The 18,216-nt window shown below is 32.3% G+C and overlaps 6 protein-coding genes across 6 annotated transcripts; 3 read left to right on the top strand and 3 right to left on the bottom strand.

Moving 5' to 3' along the window:
• Positions 1 to 428: 428 nt before the first annotated feature.
• Positions 429 to 1,734, top strand: DFA_01090 (uncharacterized protein; the record flags this gene model as incomplete). The annotated part of the gene is made up of 2 exons (XM_004359008.1): positions 429 to 1,524; positions 1,706 to 1,734. The coding sequence occupies 2 exons, from the start codon at positions 429 to 431 to the stop codon at positions 1,732 to 1,734; spliced, it is 1,125 nt and encodes a 374-aa protein (XP_004359065.1).
• An 83-nt stretch (positions 1,735 to 1,817) lies between these two features.
• On the bottom strand, positions 1,818 to 2,655 carry DFA_01089 (uncharacterized protein; the record flags this gene model as incomplete). Its single annotated transcript, XM_004359007.1, has 2 exons — positions 1,818 to 2,153; positions 2,188 to 2,655. 2 exons carry the CDS (start codon positions 2,653 to 2,655, stop codon positions 1,818 to 1,820), a joined length of 804 nt encoding a protein of 267 aa, XP_004359064.1.
• A 502-nt stretch (positions 2,656 to 3,157) lies between these two features.
• On the bottom strand, positions 3,158 to 4,624 carry DFA_01088 (Non-receptor tyrosine kinase; the record flags this gene model as incomplete). The annotated part of the gene is made up of 3 exons (XM_004359006.1): positions 3,158 to 4,129; positions 4,202 to 4,393; positions 4,472 to 4,624. 3 exons carry the CDS (start codon positions 4,622 to 4,624, stop codon positions 3,158 to 3,160), a joined length of 1,317 nt encoding a protein of 438 aa, XP_004359063.1.
• A 6,288-nt stretch (positions 4,625 to 10,912) lies between these two features.
• Positions 10,913 to 11,898, top strand: DFA_01087 (uncharacterized protein; the record flags this gene model as incomplete). The annotated part of the gene is made up of 3 exons (XM_004359005.1): positions 10,913 to 11,458; positions 11,598 to 11,645; positions 11,728 to 11,898. 3 exons carry the CDS (start codon positions 10,913 to 10,915, stop codon positions 11,896 to 11,898), a joined length of 765 nt encoding a protein of 254 aa, XP_004359062.1.
• A 466-nt stretch (positions 11,899 to 12,364) lies between these two features.
• On the bottom strand, positions 12,365 to 16,257 carry lig3 (BRCT domain-containing protein; the record flags this gene model as incomplete). The annotated part of the gene is made up of 6 exons (XM_004359004.1): positions 12,365 to 13,495; positions 13,576 to 15,158; positions 15,236 to 15,380; positions 15,470 to 15,638; positions 15,741 to 15,945; positions 16,227 to 16,257. The coding sequence occupies 6 exons, from the start codon at positions 16,255 to 16,257 to the stop codon at positions 12,365 to 12,367; spliced, it is 3,264 nt and encodes a 1,087-aa protein (XP_004359061.1).
• Positions 16,258 to 16,311: 54 nt separating this feature from the next.
• rsc11-2 (alpha/beta hydrolase fold-1 domain-containing protein) lies at positions 16,312 to 17,962 on the top strand (the record flags this gene model as incomplete). Its single annotated transcript, XM_004359003.1, has 5 exons — positions 16,312 to 16,455; positions 16,587 to 16,627; positions 16,721 to 17,164; positions 17,243 to 17,481; positions 17,580 to 17,962. The coding sequence occupies 5 exons, from the start codon at positions 16,312 to 16,314 to the stop codon at positions 17,960 to 17,962; spliced, it is 1,251 nt and encodes a 416-aa protein (XP_004359060.1).
• Positions 17,963 to 18,216: the final 254 nt, after the last annotated feature.

Genomic DNA, 18,216 nt, shown 5'->3' with positions numbered 1-18,216 from the left:
TTAATCTACTGACCTCCTACTATAATTCTTATTATCTACAAACAACCTAACGATATTAATAATTGAAATTAGCAAATTCAACCTTGTCTGTGTTTGTTGAAGTCACAACACAAATTTTTTTTTATTTTTTTTATTTTTTTTTCGAGTCTTAACCTCTCCATCATCATCAAACATATTGTCTTTACAAATCTCAAACAAAGATATATGTATATACATAATAAACAATTATATTGAAACGAACCAACTAAATAGAATAGTATAAGAGGTATTCTAGAAAGAACCAAATAATGATGATCATCGTATTTTTTAAATTTTTTTTAGTTGCTCTCTCTGTCTGAAAGTTCAACAAAGCAACGATTTTTTATCTTTCTCTCTCTCTCTTTTGTTTTAATATAGATATTTAGTCAATTATCAATAATATGTACATAATGAAACCAATCATTGTATTTGATTCATTTAAAGATTGTATGGGATCAAATGAATTGGGTATGACAGTACTTGATGCATTAAACAAATCGATGATGACCAACTCTACACCGATCAGTATAGACTCTGTTTTAACTATTAGTGATGGTGGAGAAGGATTCATTGATTCACTAGAACGTCCGTTACAGTTACAAAGGAAAAAGGTCGATGTTGTTCATGGACCATTGGGTAACACGATCACTGCGGAGTATGGGTTTAATCAATCAACAGGTTTGGCAATCATAGAAATGGCAAAAGCATCGGGTATAGAATTGGTTCCACCTTGCCAGAGAAATCCATTAAATACTACGACCTATGGAACGGGTCAGCTGATACTAGACGCTCTCTCATCTGGTTACAAGAGAATCCTTATTGGTGCTGGTGGTTCTGCAACCAGTGATGGTGGTATTGGTGCTCTTCAAGCTTTGGGAATGAAATTCACTCTAAGTAGCAGTAGTAGTAGCAGTAGCAGTAGTAGTAGTGCACAGCCATCAACTGATATTGTTTACGGAAGGGATTTGGAAAGAATAATATCAATTGATTATACAGACATACAGAATCGATGGAATGGACAAGCAAGTATTGAATTTTGTACAGATGTTACCAATCCGTTTGTAGGACCACGTGGAGCAGTTTATACATTTGCAGGACAAAAGGGAGCTACTGAAGAAATCAAAGTGACGCTTGAAAATGGAATGAAACAATTGGCTCGATTATTGCCAGTCGATATCTCTAATACTGCTGGAGCTGGAGCAGCTGGTGGACTACCAGGAGGTTTCGTATCGATTCTAAAAGCAACTATTCTCAAAGGAATCGATTATGTATGCCAACTAAATGGTCTAGATGAAAAACTCAAAAAGGACAACAACAACAACAACAGTGTAGACATTATATTTACAGGTGAAGGTTCATTTGACAATAGTTCAATGGATGGTAAAACTGTTTCAAAAATGATATCTTATGGAAAACATTTAAATATACCAGTAGTCATTATATGTGGAAGAAAAGATTTGAAATCATTGTCAATTACTGAAAATGAAATGGTAGAGGTTGCCAAAGGTATAACCAAAATACAAAGCAAGCAAGAAGAAATATTTGGTAACAAGTTGTATATTATAGATTTGGTTTGTAATTTTGGTTTGGATAGAGCTCTAAATGAAACAAAACAATGTATCCAATATATAATAGAAAATATTCTCATTGTTGATAATAAATTCATTATTGATATATAATGATAAAGATAAAGAAGAGGATAGATTTGATGAATGATCATCCACCAATATCTCCTTTTTTTGATTGTTGTATACAATATTTTGATTTGATTTGATTTTTTGTTTGTTTGTCCAATCCTATCAATTCTTTTTACCTGTTTGTTTCTTTTTATTATTACCTGTAACCAATAGACTACTACTAGATTGTTTTTGTTTCTTTTTGTTATGATCTGAATCCACATATCCATCGTAATCTTCTAAAACCTCACTTATAATTCTCTTTTTTGCATCATCTTTTTGTTTGTTTTCATCATCACTATCATCATCTTTTCGATTGTTCTTTTTAGATGATGTTGTTGGTTTTGGTTGAACTCTATCTGAAATATTTGTAATGACTTGATTGGATGGAGTAGTATCAATGACTGCAGGTTTTATCGATTTTCCTTCCATTATATCTTTCTTTTCTTGATTTATTTTCTACAGAGAGACAAAAATAGTAAGTAAAGTAAACTTTGTTTTTATCATATATATCATATTGATGATTATTGATTGATTGATACATTACATCTACATGAGAATTAAAGTTACCAAATGACATTCTTCCCGTTGATTTAAAGCCAATGACTTCACTTGAACTACCGGTTGTTAGAGTTTCACCATCATCGAAAGCACCCTTTGCAACCCAATGTGATTCTTGTATAGACTGATCCAACTCTTTTTGTAACTGTACACGTAAATCTGCTTCCTTTCTTCTTTGCATAAACTTTAATTTCTGTAGATTCTCTGCTAATACTGGTTCTTCTCCTTCTCCTCCTCCTCCTCCTCCAGAGGCAGAGGCATTATTTGATGAAGGTGCATTGGGAGGTAAACTCGAAGACGAAGAATAAGACTTTTTATAGTCTTCTCTCTTTGTATTATTATTATTGTTGTTGTTGTTATTATTATTGTTGTTATTAAAGTTGAATCTATTTGATTTCATTGTTCTTCTTCTTCTTTATATCAATGCGTTGATCCAAATAAATAAATGAATATAAATTAATTAAATCATTCATGCTTGACTCGTTCGTTTTCATCATCTCTTTGTGCAGCAATTTTAATTATTTATTTTTTTCAAAATTAACCAAAAATGGAGTTTAATAAAAAGAAAGATTTAAAAATCTATTTCTATATTTCTATATTTATATATATATATATTTTTATATCGTATACGACCAATAATATTTAAATCATGAATCACGATATATTGAGTAATTTATTGATTGGTTTTTTTTTTTTCCATTCCCAAACGCGTTAACCAAAACAATTGTACAAAGAAATTCCAGTTTGATTGTAATTATTTTTGGTCGAGTTTGTGAAATAAACAAAAAGGAGGGGGAGTTGGATATAATGAACAAGTGGGGGAGGGATTATAAATAGATCTAGAAACAAACTTTTGTCTTGGATCTAATTGAAAGTAAGAATAATAATGGACATGGTGGTATTTAAGCAACCCAACCAGTTGGGAATGTTTTTTGTTCTTTAGAGTGTGGTTGGGATCCTTGGTCACAACTTCCTCTTCTTCTACTTGGTATGCTGACATTGGTAGTTGCATTTGGAACATTATTATTATTATTATTAATATTGTTGGTTGCAGTGGCAGGAACAAGGGTGGTGGTGTTGGTACCAGTGGCAATGGTGGCAGTCGTTGCAGCAGCAGCGGCAGTAGACAGATTGGAAGAGGTCGAAGAATGGCTCATCAAAGAGGCGGTCGACGATGAACTTCTACCATGGTGGTGGTTGTGGTTGTGACTCGATGTAGTTGGGTATGGTTGATGATGTAGATGTTGGTGATTGTTGGTAGATGAGGTGGTATTGGTTGAGTTGGACGGTTGATTATTTACAAATACCAATCGGCTGCTCGTAGATGATGTCGTAGAGGATGAAGATGATGGGTTTGTCGAAGTAGATGTAGTTGATTGATGGTATGATGGTTGAGTGGTACTAAAAGTGTTGGTTGTATTAATTGGTTGTTGGTAAAGATGGTTATAATTGTTATATAACAATTGTTGTTGATGTTGTTGTTGAGTATTGTTGGATGCGTGTTGTTGTGGAACCGCTTGTTGGAAATTATTACTATTATTATTTGGTACTACAGCAGCTGAAGGAGATTGTCCAGGTTGTTTGGATGATGGTGATGGCTGTGAATGTGATGATGACGATGATGATGACGAGGAAGTGGTTGGAATGACAGATGATACAGTTGGTGGGATGGAAGCGGTAGCCGATGCAGCAGAGGCAGCGGCGGCGGCAGCAGCAGCCTGTTGATTGTTGATATCCTCGTATTTTTTCTTTACCTTTTCAACCTCGATCGAGTAGATTTCAAATTCATCGAGCGAACAATTGACAGTATAGCTCATCATGGTGAGGAAAACGACTTCCAATCCGTTCATTTCCCTTAGAGAGATACCGCCAACCTGGCTATAAAATTCGTTGTTGTAAAAGATGTCGTCCAGATACTTGGTACTAATCAACAAGCTCGTAATTACTATACGATGGATATTCATCGAGTTGACTATTAAATCACAGTTTTTAAGGAATCGGTCAATGTACACCAAACTCATGACAAAGCATTCCTTGCTACATGGAGAATATTTCAATAATCTTGCCAAATATGCATCGATTCCAATGGTTGGTGGTTTTCTATTTGGTGGATAAAATTCTCTTCTATCATTTTTTGTCTACAAAACCAAAAAAATAATAATTAATAAAAGTTGAATATAAATAATATATATATGTATATGATTTGTTTTACATACCTTGTCACCATTGGTGATTAATCTATTTACAACGGTACATAATACATCAAGTAGATTATTATCCTTGGTATCTCTTTTTTGTAAAATTGGAGTATATTTTGGTGGATCGGCTCTTAGGATTTCCAAGATTGTTTCCAAAGATGAAGTTCCCATGATTTAAATGTGTATGTGTGTGTGGATGTGGTGTTATGGATGAAGATCGGATAATTGGATGAATGGATGGAGTGGAGTGGATTCGAATCGAGGACACTTGGTAAATGATATATGTCTCTGTTTGGTACTACTACTTGTTGCTACTACAAAGTTAAGTTTTTACTAATATTACAAATGGTTGGTTTTAATTTTAATTTTAAAATTAGTATAAAATATTTTTATAATCAAACTACTAACTACTATAATACAAAAAATATATTTAATAATAAAAACACATTTAAAAAAAAAAAAAAAAAAAAAACACACAAAAAAAAAAAAAAAGAGGTAGACAAGTGAGGTGAGGTTGTTGGATCAATTAATTGGGAAATATTCAAAAAGAAAAGAAATATAGGATTGACAGACTGATTGAATGACTGACTGGTCGAGTGAGTGATTGATTGATTGATTGATTAATGGATGGGATGAATGAACGGAAATTTAAAGTTTTAAAATGCCAACCACCACCACACCAATTCTTTTCAAACACATCTTTTCCTTCCTTTCTTTCTTTTTGCAACCAACAACCAACATTGACAATGTTGACAATATTGACAATAATAATTAGTTAACTACTACTCTCTACTCTACTCTACTCTACTCTTGTTGTATTGCCTTTTGAATGTTGACTACCCACCACCGAATGTTAATTCTATTAAAATTATTCTTTTCCTACCTTGGATTAGATGGTGATGGTTTTAATCATCATCATCATCATCATTCATAAGTAGGTTGGATTGATTGATTGTTTAATGGATATCATTTCAATCAATTACCACTGACGCCGACACGACACGACAAACAACACACCAACACACAAAACGTAGGTAACACACATACACACACAGTAAAACAATCAATCAATCAGTCAATCACTAATTTGACCAATTTAGTTTTCCTGATGAATGTCTGATGATGATGATGATGATGATAGATTACAAATACATATTGACAATGATTATTATTATTATTATTTTGGAGAGGGTGTTTTGCTGGAGAAATGGAAATGGAAATAGAAAACGTTTGATTCTTTAAAGCAGGAACACATGATCATTATGACCATCACACTACACACTGAGTGTCACCCCTTCCTTTATTCTCCTCCTCCTTACTTTATTTTGTTCCGTCCTTTTGGCAATAAAACAAGAGAGAGAGAGAGAAAGAAAGAAAAAAAAAACAACCTTGAACCAAACTAATGAGAAAGTATAGAGTTTGGGTGGTTGGTATTATCGTAATAGCCATCCAGACCATACAACCAACAACCAATAACCAACAACAACAACTACTACTGAACGTTGGAATAATCATCCAATAGGCACCACCTCTACCTCTACCACAACAACAACAACCACCCACAGATAATTATGCTTCTTGCAGCAGGCAGATGCGCATAAATAAAAGTTGACAACAAGTTGTTGTTGTTGTTGTTGTGGCGGTTTTTTTGAATGCAAAGATAATAGATTATAAATAAACAAACTAAATAAAAAATATATTTAACACTATACAGATACAGATACATTTTTGGATTGAAAATTTAAAATCCTCCCAAAAATGTATAAATATTAATATATATATATATATATATATATAATGTGTGGTCTCCCTACCTACTACAGACTACCTACTGCTACCTACAATATAATTGGATGATTTGATTTGGAACCTTTTGCCGGCTTTTTTCCCTCTCTTGCTCTCTTCTCTTTCCCCTCTCTCCCTCTCTCTTTTTTGGTACTTGTCAAAAAATTAAATTGGCAACAAACCAACCAACCAAACAAACAATATTGTTGAATTTAAGAATATAAAAGATAGTAGTAGTGATTCATTCATTGTTTTTTTTGGGGTTGTTGTTTGGTTAAAAAAAGCAGGCTGCTGAATAATAATATCGAATTAAAAACAAACAGACTGCCTGCCATTTGGTCGGAGAATCTCTCTCACGACTATTTTTAAATTTAAATATCATATTTCATGAAGTTGTGGTGGTGGTTTGTGGTGGTGGGTAGTGGTGGATTTAAAACCTCTAAAGCGCAGCTGAAAGAATAGTGGTGGTTGTTGTTGGGTGCAGATGATATTTGTTTGTCATTTTAAATTGAGAGTAGACGTGGTAGACGGTCTCGACAAACAAAGCAAAAATGGAAAAAGTGTGTGTAGATCGAATGAAGGGATCAACAACAGAAACAACACAACACACAAACGAAAGTAAGTACTAACCTTTTTGTTTTTTTTTTAAAATTGGAATGTCAAGAACCCACAAAGATTCTTATTTTTTCGAGGAGGAGGAGGACTTGATAGTTTTCTTTTCTTAAACTGGGATAGAAATGGATGGATGGATTGATTGATTGATTGATTGATTAATTGATTAATTAATTAATATGATATTCTATGTACTACTATCACTTTCTTGTTTCTTTTTTGATTTTGGAGTATAATAATAATACATACCTTTTTTGTTTTTTGTTTTTTGTTTTTTGTTTTTTTCTGGAACAATATTTTTTGGAGGGGAATGAATATTTTAATAATCTAAAAAACACAGTAGGAGGATTGATTGGATTGATTATTACTATTATTATTTTTTATATTTTTTTTAAAAAAAAAAAAAAAAGATATTAATATAAATGAGTATGAATCACAAATTTATAATTAAAATATATATATTTTAAAACAATGATGATGAAACAACCCACACTGTTCTGCTTTTGTTGGTGATTTATAGAAACGCTAGACAATCCCACGCACACACATTACTTTTTACAAATTGGGAGTTAAAACTGACAACAACCTGTAGCAACAGCAAATAAAATATCTCTGACAAAATCAGCTGCAACTATAACTAGGTTGATCTTGAGTCGAGTTGTCAACGTGGTTAAAACACTACATATGCTCCTTTCCCTCTCTCTACCCGCACGACCACCATCACCATCCATCACAAAAGGGATAATTTTGAAAAGAAGATATTTTTTCCAAATAGTCCTTGAGAAAATCAGTCATGATTGACGGACGATGATGGTTGATTTTGATTGACATACAGAGAATGAGTGAATGAGTGAATAAGAGTGATGATGAAACGACAAATGTTTTCATCAAAAGTTGGGAAACTCTTTTCCTTGCTCATAATATCTCTATCTTTATATATATATATATAAATATATTTATGTATGTATTTACCATTTTATTGTTGCTACTGCCAGTCTCATATCTACCCGCGCACGCACACACAGATTGAATTCTTCCACAACAACCCCCCCTATATATCCATACACATGTCTGTCTGCTACTGGAACAAAAAGATAATAATAATAATAATAATAATGGTTGCGGCTGCTGCTGCAAATGGTAATAAATGTCAAAAAAGAATGTTTAATAGCATGACATCATCCAAAACCACTAGAGATAAGTTTTTAACAACAATCTATCTCTTTATCTCTTTGTTGAATCCAAACATACACACAACGCCAACTCTGATCAAAAACAATCATGTCCAAAAAAAACAAAAAAACAGTCAAGCTGACTCTTTGAGTGAACCGACATACAACCAAAGATGGTGATTGATAGTCTTGATGATAATTCTCTGACTGACGTGACCGACTGACTGACTAACTACTGCTAATATTATTTTTTCAATCACCCAACAACAAACACAAAAATTCCAACTTTTTTTTTTAAGTAATCAAAATGTTTTTTTTTTGATTATGTGGTGGATGAGGTGTGAATAAAACAAGAACACACACTCCCTCTCTCTCTTCCTCTCTACCTGTAAGAATAATATAGATTTCTTTCTTTTCCAATCATAAATGGTTATGTGTGTGTGTGAGTGTGTAAAGAGTGAGAGTGAGAGAATTCCGTGTACATTTTTGTGATTGAGATTTTAAAAAAACTACAACTCTCTCCCTCTCACTCTTATTTTCAAAGATAGATTCCTCAAATTTGTGGGAATTAAAAAAAAAAAAAAAAAAGGAGAAACGATCAATAATAATATTGACCTTTTAAAAATGAAACATTGTAAACTGGAAAAAAAAACCTTTCCATAAATTTCCAAATTATTATTTTTTGTAGAGACTGACCGATCCACAACAACAAAACAACAAAAAAATTTTCAATCTTTTTACTTTGGTTTGAAAGCTTAAAACAATCCAACTACACTGCTACACTACAATGATAATTTTAAAATATGGATGTACAAAAAAAAAAAACAAAAACATATTATTTGTTAACTACTTTTTGATTTGTAACTAGTTACTTACATTTATTTTTTTTTTTGTTTTTTCTTTTAAAGTTGAGAAATATTACAACAAAACTGGAAATAAATAAATTAAATAAATAAATAAATAAATAAATAAATAAATAAATTAAATATAAATAAAATATTTTTGTGTAAGGGTGGGGGTATTATTATTATTATTATTATTTTGTGTAGAATGGGAAATTATATTATATTCCCCAATAAATTAAATATATAAAATATTAATTAAAATACAGATATATAGAAATGAATATGTTTAAAATATTAAAACAACTACAAACTACAATAAAAAAAAAAAAAAAAAAAAAGATAGAGGTGATATTTTGTAGTTGGCAAGTATGAAATTAAACAGTTCCAAACGAACCCTCGGCAATGACAATTGACACTAGCCTAAATGTCGTGAAAAAAGTTCCCCACTCTTGTGTTTTAGTGTTTAGAGGGTGGGTGGGAGTGGGAAATGGTTAAAATGACTGGAAAAAATTCGAATGGAAACCAAACACCCCCCAAGTGTTGAAAAAAGTAATGGAACTGTAGAGTCGATGTTCAAAGCTTGGTTTCTTTGATAGGCAATTTCAAATATTCCATAACTTTTTTCCAAACACTCATAATTATATATATATATAGTTCCATCTCTTTTAACAAGGGTGATGAATTGTTTAAAAGTCACCACCCCCTAACCCTAACCCTGACCAAACCAACCACCATTCTACTTTTAATCCAATGAACAAACAAATCACCCTTTGTCTTATCTTATTGTCCGATCTATCTATAATATTATATCTCTACCTATGTCGATCGACCTTTTTTTAATCGTCGGCGGCGGACCAACAACAAAAATGGTGAGGTGATGATGATGATGATGATTCCAATTTTAAACTGGGATCCATCCATTTGAAATGATTGTCCATCCCATTAATTCCATTAATACTCACATTTTAATCAATAAATAAATAAATAAGTTCTTCTTCTTCTTCTTCTTCTTCTTTTATTACTTAAAACTAGAGAAAGAAAGATATAAATAAATATAAAATTAATGATATAAATATAATAATATAATATAATATAAATATATATATATATGGATAGTATAGAGTTATCAAACAAATTTGTTTGTTTGTTTGTTTGTTTAACAATCAAAACGATTAGATTGATATTTAAATCACCAAGACCAACAATACCTTTCTAAATAAAGTTAATGAGTTTGTGGTACCACTGGGGGTGCTCACATCAACACAAACATCATGTTTGTGGTGCTGTTTCGAAGCATTCAATGGCAAAGTTTGATGAGACTACCGAAAGGGCATCATCCCATCTATTGACTCCTCTCTTGTTTAAATCATTTATCATCTACAATCAATCTGATTGTCAGGTAGATCAAAGTCTTCTTCTTGTGGTATATATTAGCTAGCTAGCTAGATGACATATAAGAATCGATGATATCTAATAGAGATTAACAGATAGAGGTGAGAATAGATAAACGTGACATCAATCATATCATCGATTTCTTGCAAGTGTCTGGGTAAAAAAAAAACAGGGGTATCCGAACGAGATCTTTGAGATCACCATAAAAAATATTAATTAAATAATTTTCCCGCGAGGGGGGTCGTGGTACCCTTCTAAAAAACAAACACCTATAATTTGTGTTAGAGATTATACAAAGACAGAGATTTTAAGAGAGTGTAGTGAGAGTAGAGAGAAAGAGAGAGATAGAAGAGAGCATCAACTCTATTATCATCTAAATTTTATTATTATTATTATTTATATTATTATAAAACAGTCTAGCGTCTATTTATATACATATATATATATATATAATATATAAAATAAATCAATTATTAATTTAAAAGCCAACAACGATACTATACTATATCACACACACAATCAATCCCACGAGAGAGATAGATAGAGATAGAGATTTATTAAATAGTTTTATATTAATAATAATAATAATAATAAAAATCGTATACATACCTTTACGAGAATAGTATACTTAGGAGAGTAATAAAAGAGAGAAGATGGATACAAAGGTTCTATATACAAATGGAGGTGAGATGAATAATAATGGGTACAAGAGAAAGAATATGGGTGGCAGCTCACCCATCTCATCGGGTGGTGGATCGGCTGCCGGTAGTATGATGAACTATAACCTAATGCAACAACAACAACAGTACCAACAATACCAACAACAACAATTACACCAACAACAACAACAGCTACAGCAACAACAGCAATTACAATTACAACAACAACAACAACAACAACATGCCGCGGCACAACAAGCTCAATTACAACAACAACAACAACATCATCACCATCAACAACAATTACAACAACAACATATGAATGGATCATCATCATCATCATCTTATGCTCCTCAATACATTCCTATGAATACATCACCAGTTCAAGCTACCAGTGTACCATCAACTACCACCTCATACAATGGTAACTCTATACCAAAATCAAATATCAATAGTAGTGGAGGATGTTCAAAGTGTGGATCAACAAGAAAGAGACATTACAAACATTGTACATACTATAAATCTTCCGATGACGACTTTGTATGTATAAATTAAATAGATATAGTGCTTTAGCAAGAGGAAGGGAGGGTCCCTCGCACCTTTTAATCCTGCTGAAAAACACACCAACTATTTTTTTACTAATTTTAATCCTTTCTTTTTTTTTTTGTTCTATTTTTAGTTATTCAATTCTTCCTCTCCTCAACAATCTAAAGATATTATTCAAAGAGTAAATATAAATATATTTTATTTATACTTTTTAAAAACATTATTGTTTTATAGTAACAAATACTAATAATATTTAAATTTAGCTTGATGTACCAGCATTAAAAAGATACAAGAAACATTATAGATTAAAGACTAAACATAATTCTACAAGAGATGAATTGGTAACTGTTGTTCGTGATCATTTTGAATGCCTACCAGTAAATGAAAATGAAATTATTGGAACATTTCTTCATAAGGCTCAAGTCATAAATTAAATGCAAGATGAAGAAGAAACATCACACCGATTATATCGTATCATATCATATATTACAGTACACCAACCAACCAACCATCAACTACCCTCCCATCCCATATATATATTCCCTTTTTTCCCCACAAAACACATTTAAATTTATTACAATCGTTAATAGATAGATAGCCATCAAACTCCAATCCTCCTCCTTTTTTTTTTTTTCTCCATCCTTCTTCCATATATATATCTTAAAGAATTGGTTTAAAAAAAACAAAACAGAATAATAATATAAAAAATTGACACATGAATAATAACAAAACAAAAGAACAAGAAACATTAATAATAATAACAAAATAATTATAGGCATACTTTAGTAAAAAAAGTATTTTTTTTCCAACCCTCCAAAAAACAACAACAATAACATTAATAAATGAAATTACAATTAATAAGTATATTTATACTCTACCTTTTTTTTATTTTATTTTATTTTATTTAACCAAATAATCATTTGAAGATAATAAAACTTTTTGATTGATTGAATCCCAAATCCATAAGGAATTGAGAATGGGTAAATTGAGATATTCTTTGGCAAGGGTTTTGAGAGTGGGCGTTTTAGATTTGCTCGAAGTGACAATCTGGGTAGTCTTGTCACCACAGATATCAGCAACACTGCCACCAAATGCAATAATATAGCGTTCCAAAGTTTCGCGGTCATTTACATCTCGCAAGAGACAGATATGGTGATTGGCAAATATATCCAACAAGTGACCAACCTTTTTGGGTTTTGTATCTTCGTGATCATAATCGGGGTTATTTTGGTCGTGATAGATATAATGCTCTTCAGAGATGAGACAACCATCTGAAAAACATTCGTCCAACCACTTTCTCTCTACAATGACACCACCAAGACGATCGACGTGTGTGTAGACTTCATTTGGTTTGTTACAGATGAGATGAGTTGTTTTCTTTGCTCCAAACGGAACCCAAACTTTTGACACTGTTCCTCCAAGTGTCTTTACCATGTCTGCCAATTTCTTTTCCTCTTGTTCTGTAAATCCAGTAATAACTGCATTACAATTGTAGAGAATGGGTGTTGCTTTTCCTACTTTGGCAACTAAATCTGCTTCACTTGGATGAATTGATCCATCATCATTATTATCATCATGACTATTACCATTCTTTTTATCCTTTTTGTTTGAGGGTTTGATTGGTTTTTGTGAAATAGAGTGAATATAAAGTTTGATACCCTTGTCACAAACATTCTTTACAAATACAGGTTCAACTTGATCCCAGTCGAGTGACGAAAGGTTTGGTTTGATGGTATGAATAGATGCCTTTTTTAATTTGGCAGCACCTACAACCTGTTGAAGTCCCTCTGTAAATGAATCCATCTTGAAATCATATGATCCATCCTTTTTACTTGGTGCTTTGATACATGCAATGTTACAGACAAAGATTTTCTTGTCTCCAATCTTTTCAACTTTTGTCAAATTAAATTGTCCCATCTTTAATGATTCCTTTTCAAATTCACTTTCGACTACCTTCCATTTCTTTCCAATAACTCCTGATATACCTGATTTTCTCCATTTACCTGAATTATCTGTTAAATTTAATATAAACTAAAAAAAATAAAAAGAAAAAAAGGAAAATTAAAATCAATCCATAAAATAATATTATTATCTCTTGATTTGTTACATACAATTGTATCATGAAGTGAATCAGTTTCAATTGGTTCAGTTAAACTACCTAAAACTGTAAACATTGATAAATGTGGAGTATTATTTGTTGAAGTTGAAGTTGTTGAAGTTGTTGTTGTTGTATCCATTTCATCTTCATCTTCATCTTCCTCTTCATCATCACTATCTTTTAATTTTTTCTTTGTTGATTTTGATTTGTTATTATTATTATTACTACTGTTATTATTTTTATGATGATGAGGAACAAATTTGTTATCAGAATCTCTTTCATCATCAGAATCATAAGTCATCATTTTAACATCGGCAGCAAGATGTTTGAATTCCTTGAATGTGGTAGCTGTATCGTGATCCTTGTCATGACGAATCTTTGTGATTCTAGGGAATCTCATAGAGTATCCAGATGTATGATGCTTGGTACCTGTGATTTCAGCTGCCTCTAATTCAAAGACCATTGCCTTTTTTGGATCCGATACAATGAAATCGGGAGTATATGATTTGATAATATCCAACCATGCTGGCAATTTAGATGAGTCTTTTGATATTTTAATCATATCTTTTTTGACCTTTGGTTGTAGCTTTTCGATAGCCTTGTCGTCCAGACCACCAGATACCTTGCAGACAGTCTTGTAGTTGTTGGCGTCCTTGTCATAGACACACATCAAAAAGACAGTGACCAAGCCACCCGATGAACCTGTTCCATAGTACCCACCAATGGCCAGCAAATCAGCTGAATCGGCCATTCCGTGGAGATAATCCTTTTTAATCTTGATCCAGTGACGACAGCCTGGCTCATACACTGATGTAGAGTCTTTGATGACGAGACCCTCGAGCTTTTCTTTGATGGCACGGCCAAGCAGTTTGGACAGTGTCGACTTGTCCTCTTTACCCTTGACCATGGTTGTCTCGGACAGTTCGATACGATGTTTGACTACGTTGACATTCTTTTCGAGTATTTCACGACGTTTGTGCATTGGAAGATTGATGAGTGATTCACCATTCAAATAGAGAATATCAAATAAAAAGACACAGACTGTCGCATCTGAGAAACCTTGTTTCTTGTGAACACCAAGTGTACCAAATGGCAGTGGTTTCGATGTCTTCGTGTCCATCAATAGGATCTCACCATCCAAAATAATACTGTCGGCTTTGGTTGCCTTGGGGATGAATTCCTGTACATCTACCACCTTCCAAGGCATAATCGGTTTGAGGTTACGTGAATAAAACTTGAAATTCTTTCCATCCTTGTGAATTTGGATACGCTCTCCATCGTACTTGATCTCTGCATAAAACATGGAGCTGCATTGCTTGATGATTTCATCGACCGATTTAACAGCCTTGGGTAGCATTGGCTTGATCGGTGTCATCAACGACAGCGATATATTGAGTGATTTCAACTTGGTCGACTTTTTGCCGTCCTTGTCTTCTGTGAACCCATGTTTCTGCACAGTCTCTATAACTGCCTTTAAATTGTTGGCTTTTTTATAGGCTTCAAATGCTTGTGGATGTAATGCTTCCAAGAAAAACTTTGCTCCTGTATTTACTTTTAAATCACTATCAATCATACGATTTACAAGTCTCCAATCATCTAAAATGAAAAAGAAAATAAAAGGGTTAGCAAATATAATACTTCCCTCTATATGTGTATATATATATATTGCATACTTGGAGTACAATGTTTTAAAAACTTTTTAATGACCACTACTTGATCATCAAATTTAGAGACGGTTGTTAATTTATCCAAAAATTCATCAACTTGCTTTAATGTATAGGTTGACTGATCTGCAAATTTACCAGATTTTATCATAAACTAAATAAAATAGAAAGTGTAATGTAAGAAAAGTGTGTGATTCTATCATCAGTATGTTTGTTTGTTTGTGTGTTTGTAGTTGAATGTACCTTTTTTGCAGTTTCAGTAACATCACCTTTATCAAGATCAGCAGTCATATCATCCAAATCAGCATCCCAAATCTCAGCCAAGATCTTTACCATCTGTTTATCTTTAATTCTAAATACACGTTTATCTTCCTTTACCAAGAATAACTTTGCCAATAAATATAAGTCTCCTCTGTTCATTTTAGATAGGTCGAATAGATAGTTAGTTGTTGTTATTGCATGTCTCATACATATATATATATATATATGTGTGTGAATGAACATTTGAACATACTTGAATTCTTCACAAAAGGCTTGAATGACCTCCATCTTTCCTGAATGAGCAGACTCTTTCTCCAATACTGAACATAGTCCTGTCATTGACTTTAACGACCCTGACTTGTCAGGGGGTGTAGTATTCGTAGACATTATTGCGATATAATATAAATAACAAATGATAAATGAATCAAGATCATCACCATGAGTCTTCGAAATTGTGTCTAAAAAAATCAAATTCTCAGAAAGATGGTTCTTTTTGAAAACAAACAAAAAAAAAATATATACGAGATAGTACTATCAACTTTTTTCTAAATATTTATCTTTATGATACTTACTTGACTTTTTTATATAGGCTTTTAAAAATATTTGTTTTAATTTTAATTATTTTTAGTTTGTTTTAATTAAAAGTTGATTAATTAATTATTGAGTTTGTTTTTAAACCTCTCTTTCTCACCCCTACGGAGTCACTTTTATTTCTTTTTTTTTTTTGCTGCAAACATACATAGAATTCTATAGTCGGATAGGGTATACATTAAAAAGGGTATAGATAGAGACAACAAGAGAAAGAGAAAGAGAAGAGATATACAATGTCTCTCAATTTAAGTGCAGCATATGATTCTTTGTGTGATATGGTGATACGTCCTCCAAGATGTAATCACTATCAACCACATGATATGGGTCCTACCTCATTCTCTATTGCAGGACAATCATTCATTAGAGAGGATTTTGTCGTATGTAGAAATAACAGTAGAAACAACAAAGAAGAATAGAATCAGCAGCAGATCTAATCTAACCAATTTCAATCAATCAATCACATGAACCATAATAACAGTTAGAGAATGATAGAAAATTACAATTACAGTGCAGTCATTTTACACCATCTGATTATCATAAATCTGAAAAGTATGAATAATGAATGGACGATTGATTGTGATCAACAAATAACTAAACGACCGACTATTATTATATTTTATTTATTTTCTGTTTTCATTGTAGACAAATACCATGTGTCATTTATTGTCATGGAAATAGTGGATGTAGATTAGATTCTATTGAATGTTTAAAAGCATTGTTGCCTCATCGTATATCAGTGGTAGCATTTGATTTCTCTGGATCTGGATTGAGTGAAGGCGAGTATGTCTCGCTTGGACATTTTGAAAAGATGGATGTCAAGACAGTTGTCGAACATTTGCGAAAATCTGGAAAGATCTCGACCATTGGTTTATGGGGACGATCAATGGGTGCCGTCACATCGATTCTCTATGCAAAGGAGGATCCGAGTATAGCGGCAATGGTGCTCGACTCTCCATTTTCATGTTTGTACAAGGTTGCAGAGGAATTGGTATTGTCGACAGTCCAAAAAATGCCAAAGTTTATGATCTCTGTTGGTTTGAAAATGGTTAGATCATCAATTAAAAAGAGAGCTCATTTTGATATAAAGTATGTCATAAACTACTAAAAAAAACAAAGAAGAAGAAGAAAAAGAATACTAACAATAATGAATTAATTAATTTGTAGGGAATTAGATATAGTACCAGTTGCAGAAAAAGTATTTATACCATCACTGTTTGCACATGGAAAAGATGATACATTTGTACGACCTCATCATTCAGAAAAAATCTTTGAAAAATACCAAGGAGACAAAAATCGTTTGTTGTTGGATGGCGATCATAATAGTGATCGACCTGAATTCTTTTTCCAATCAGTTTGCATATTTTTTACCAATCATTTAAAACCAGATCCATTACCCGAACCCAGTATGTATAAATATATCTATATACATACATATTATATTCTATTCTTCTTAATTGTTATTTATTTATTTTTTTTTTATTTTGATTTATTTAATTTCCAGAAAATAACAATTTTCTTTTTCATGGTGAATTTTATGATGACACTTCAATAGAGGAACAACAATTAGGACAGGCTATTCTCTTGTCACTTAAAGAAGCACAACAAAATGGTAATGGTAATCATCCAACTACAACAACAACCACCTCTACAACAACCACTACAACTACACCACCCAGAACAACTCCTACTACAAGTCCAACCACTACAAGTCCTCGCACTACTACAACTAGTCCTCGTAGACGCAGTCCTCCTCCAAAAAGAGAGGCTCCTTATAGATTTCGAAAATCAGATTTTGTAGGCGACCCCTATGATAATAGTAATTCCTATGATAATGATGACAACGATTGTAATAATAATGACAACGATTGTAATAATGATGATTAATAACCATTGTCAAATTTAAAAGAAGATAGAATCATCAATGTATATTTATTTTTATTTATAAAACAAAACACTTTCTAGAGAGGTTTACATAAACAAAACAAACTTTAATCATATGTAATATTTCTAATCCAAACCATATCCAAACCCACACACATTTTTTATTAATTGTATCCCCTGGTTGCCTTTCGAACTCATTGGGAATGAAAACATATTTATTCTTGTTGGTGTGTTAATGGTTGATAGCTCGGATGGTT

This window comes from Cavenderia fasciculata (genome assembly GCF_000203815.1).
Source record: "Cavenderia fasciculata unplaced genomic scaffold Scf_Dfasci-F-a-25c12.r2-5, whole genome shotgun sequence".
NCBI lineage: Eukaryota > Evosea > Eumycetozoa > Acytosteliales > Cavenderiaceae > Cavenderia > Cavenderia fasciculata.
This window is presented reverse-complemented; position numbering and strand designations above follow the sequence as displayed.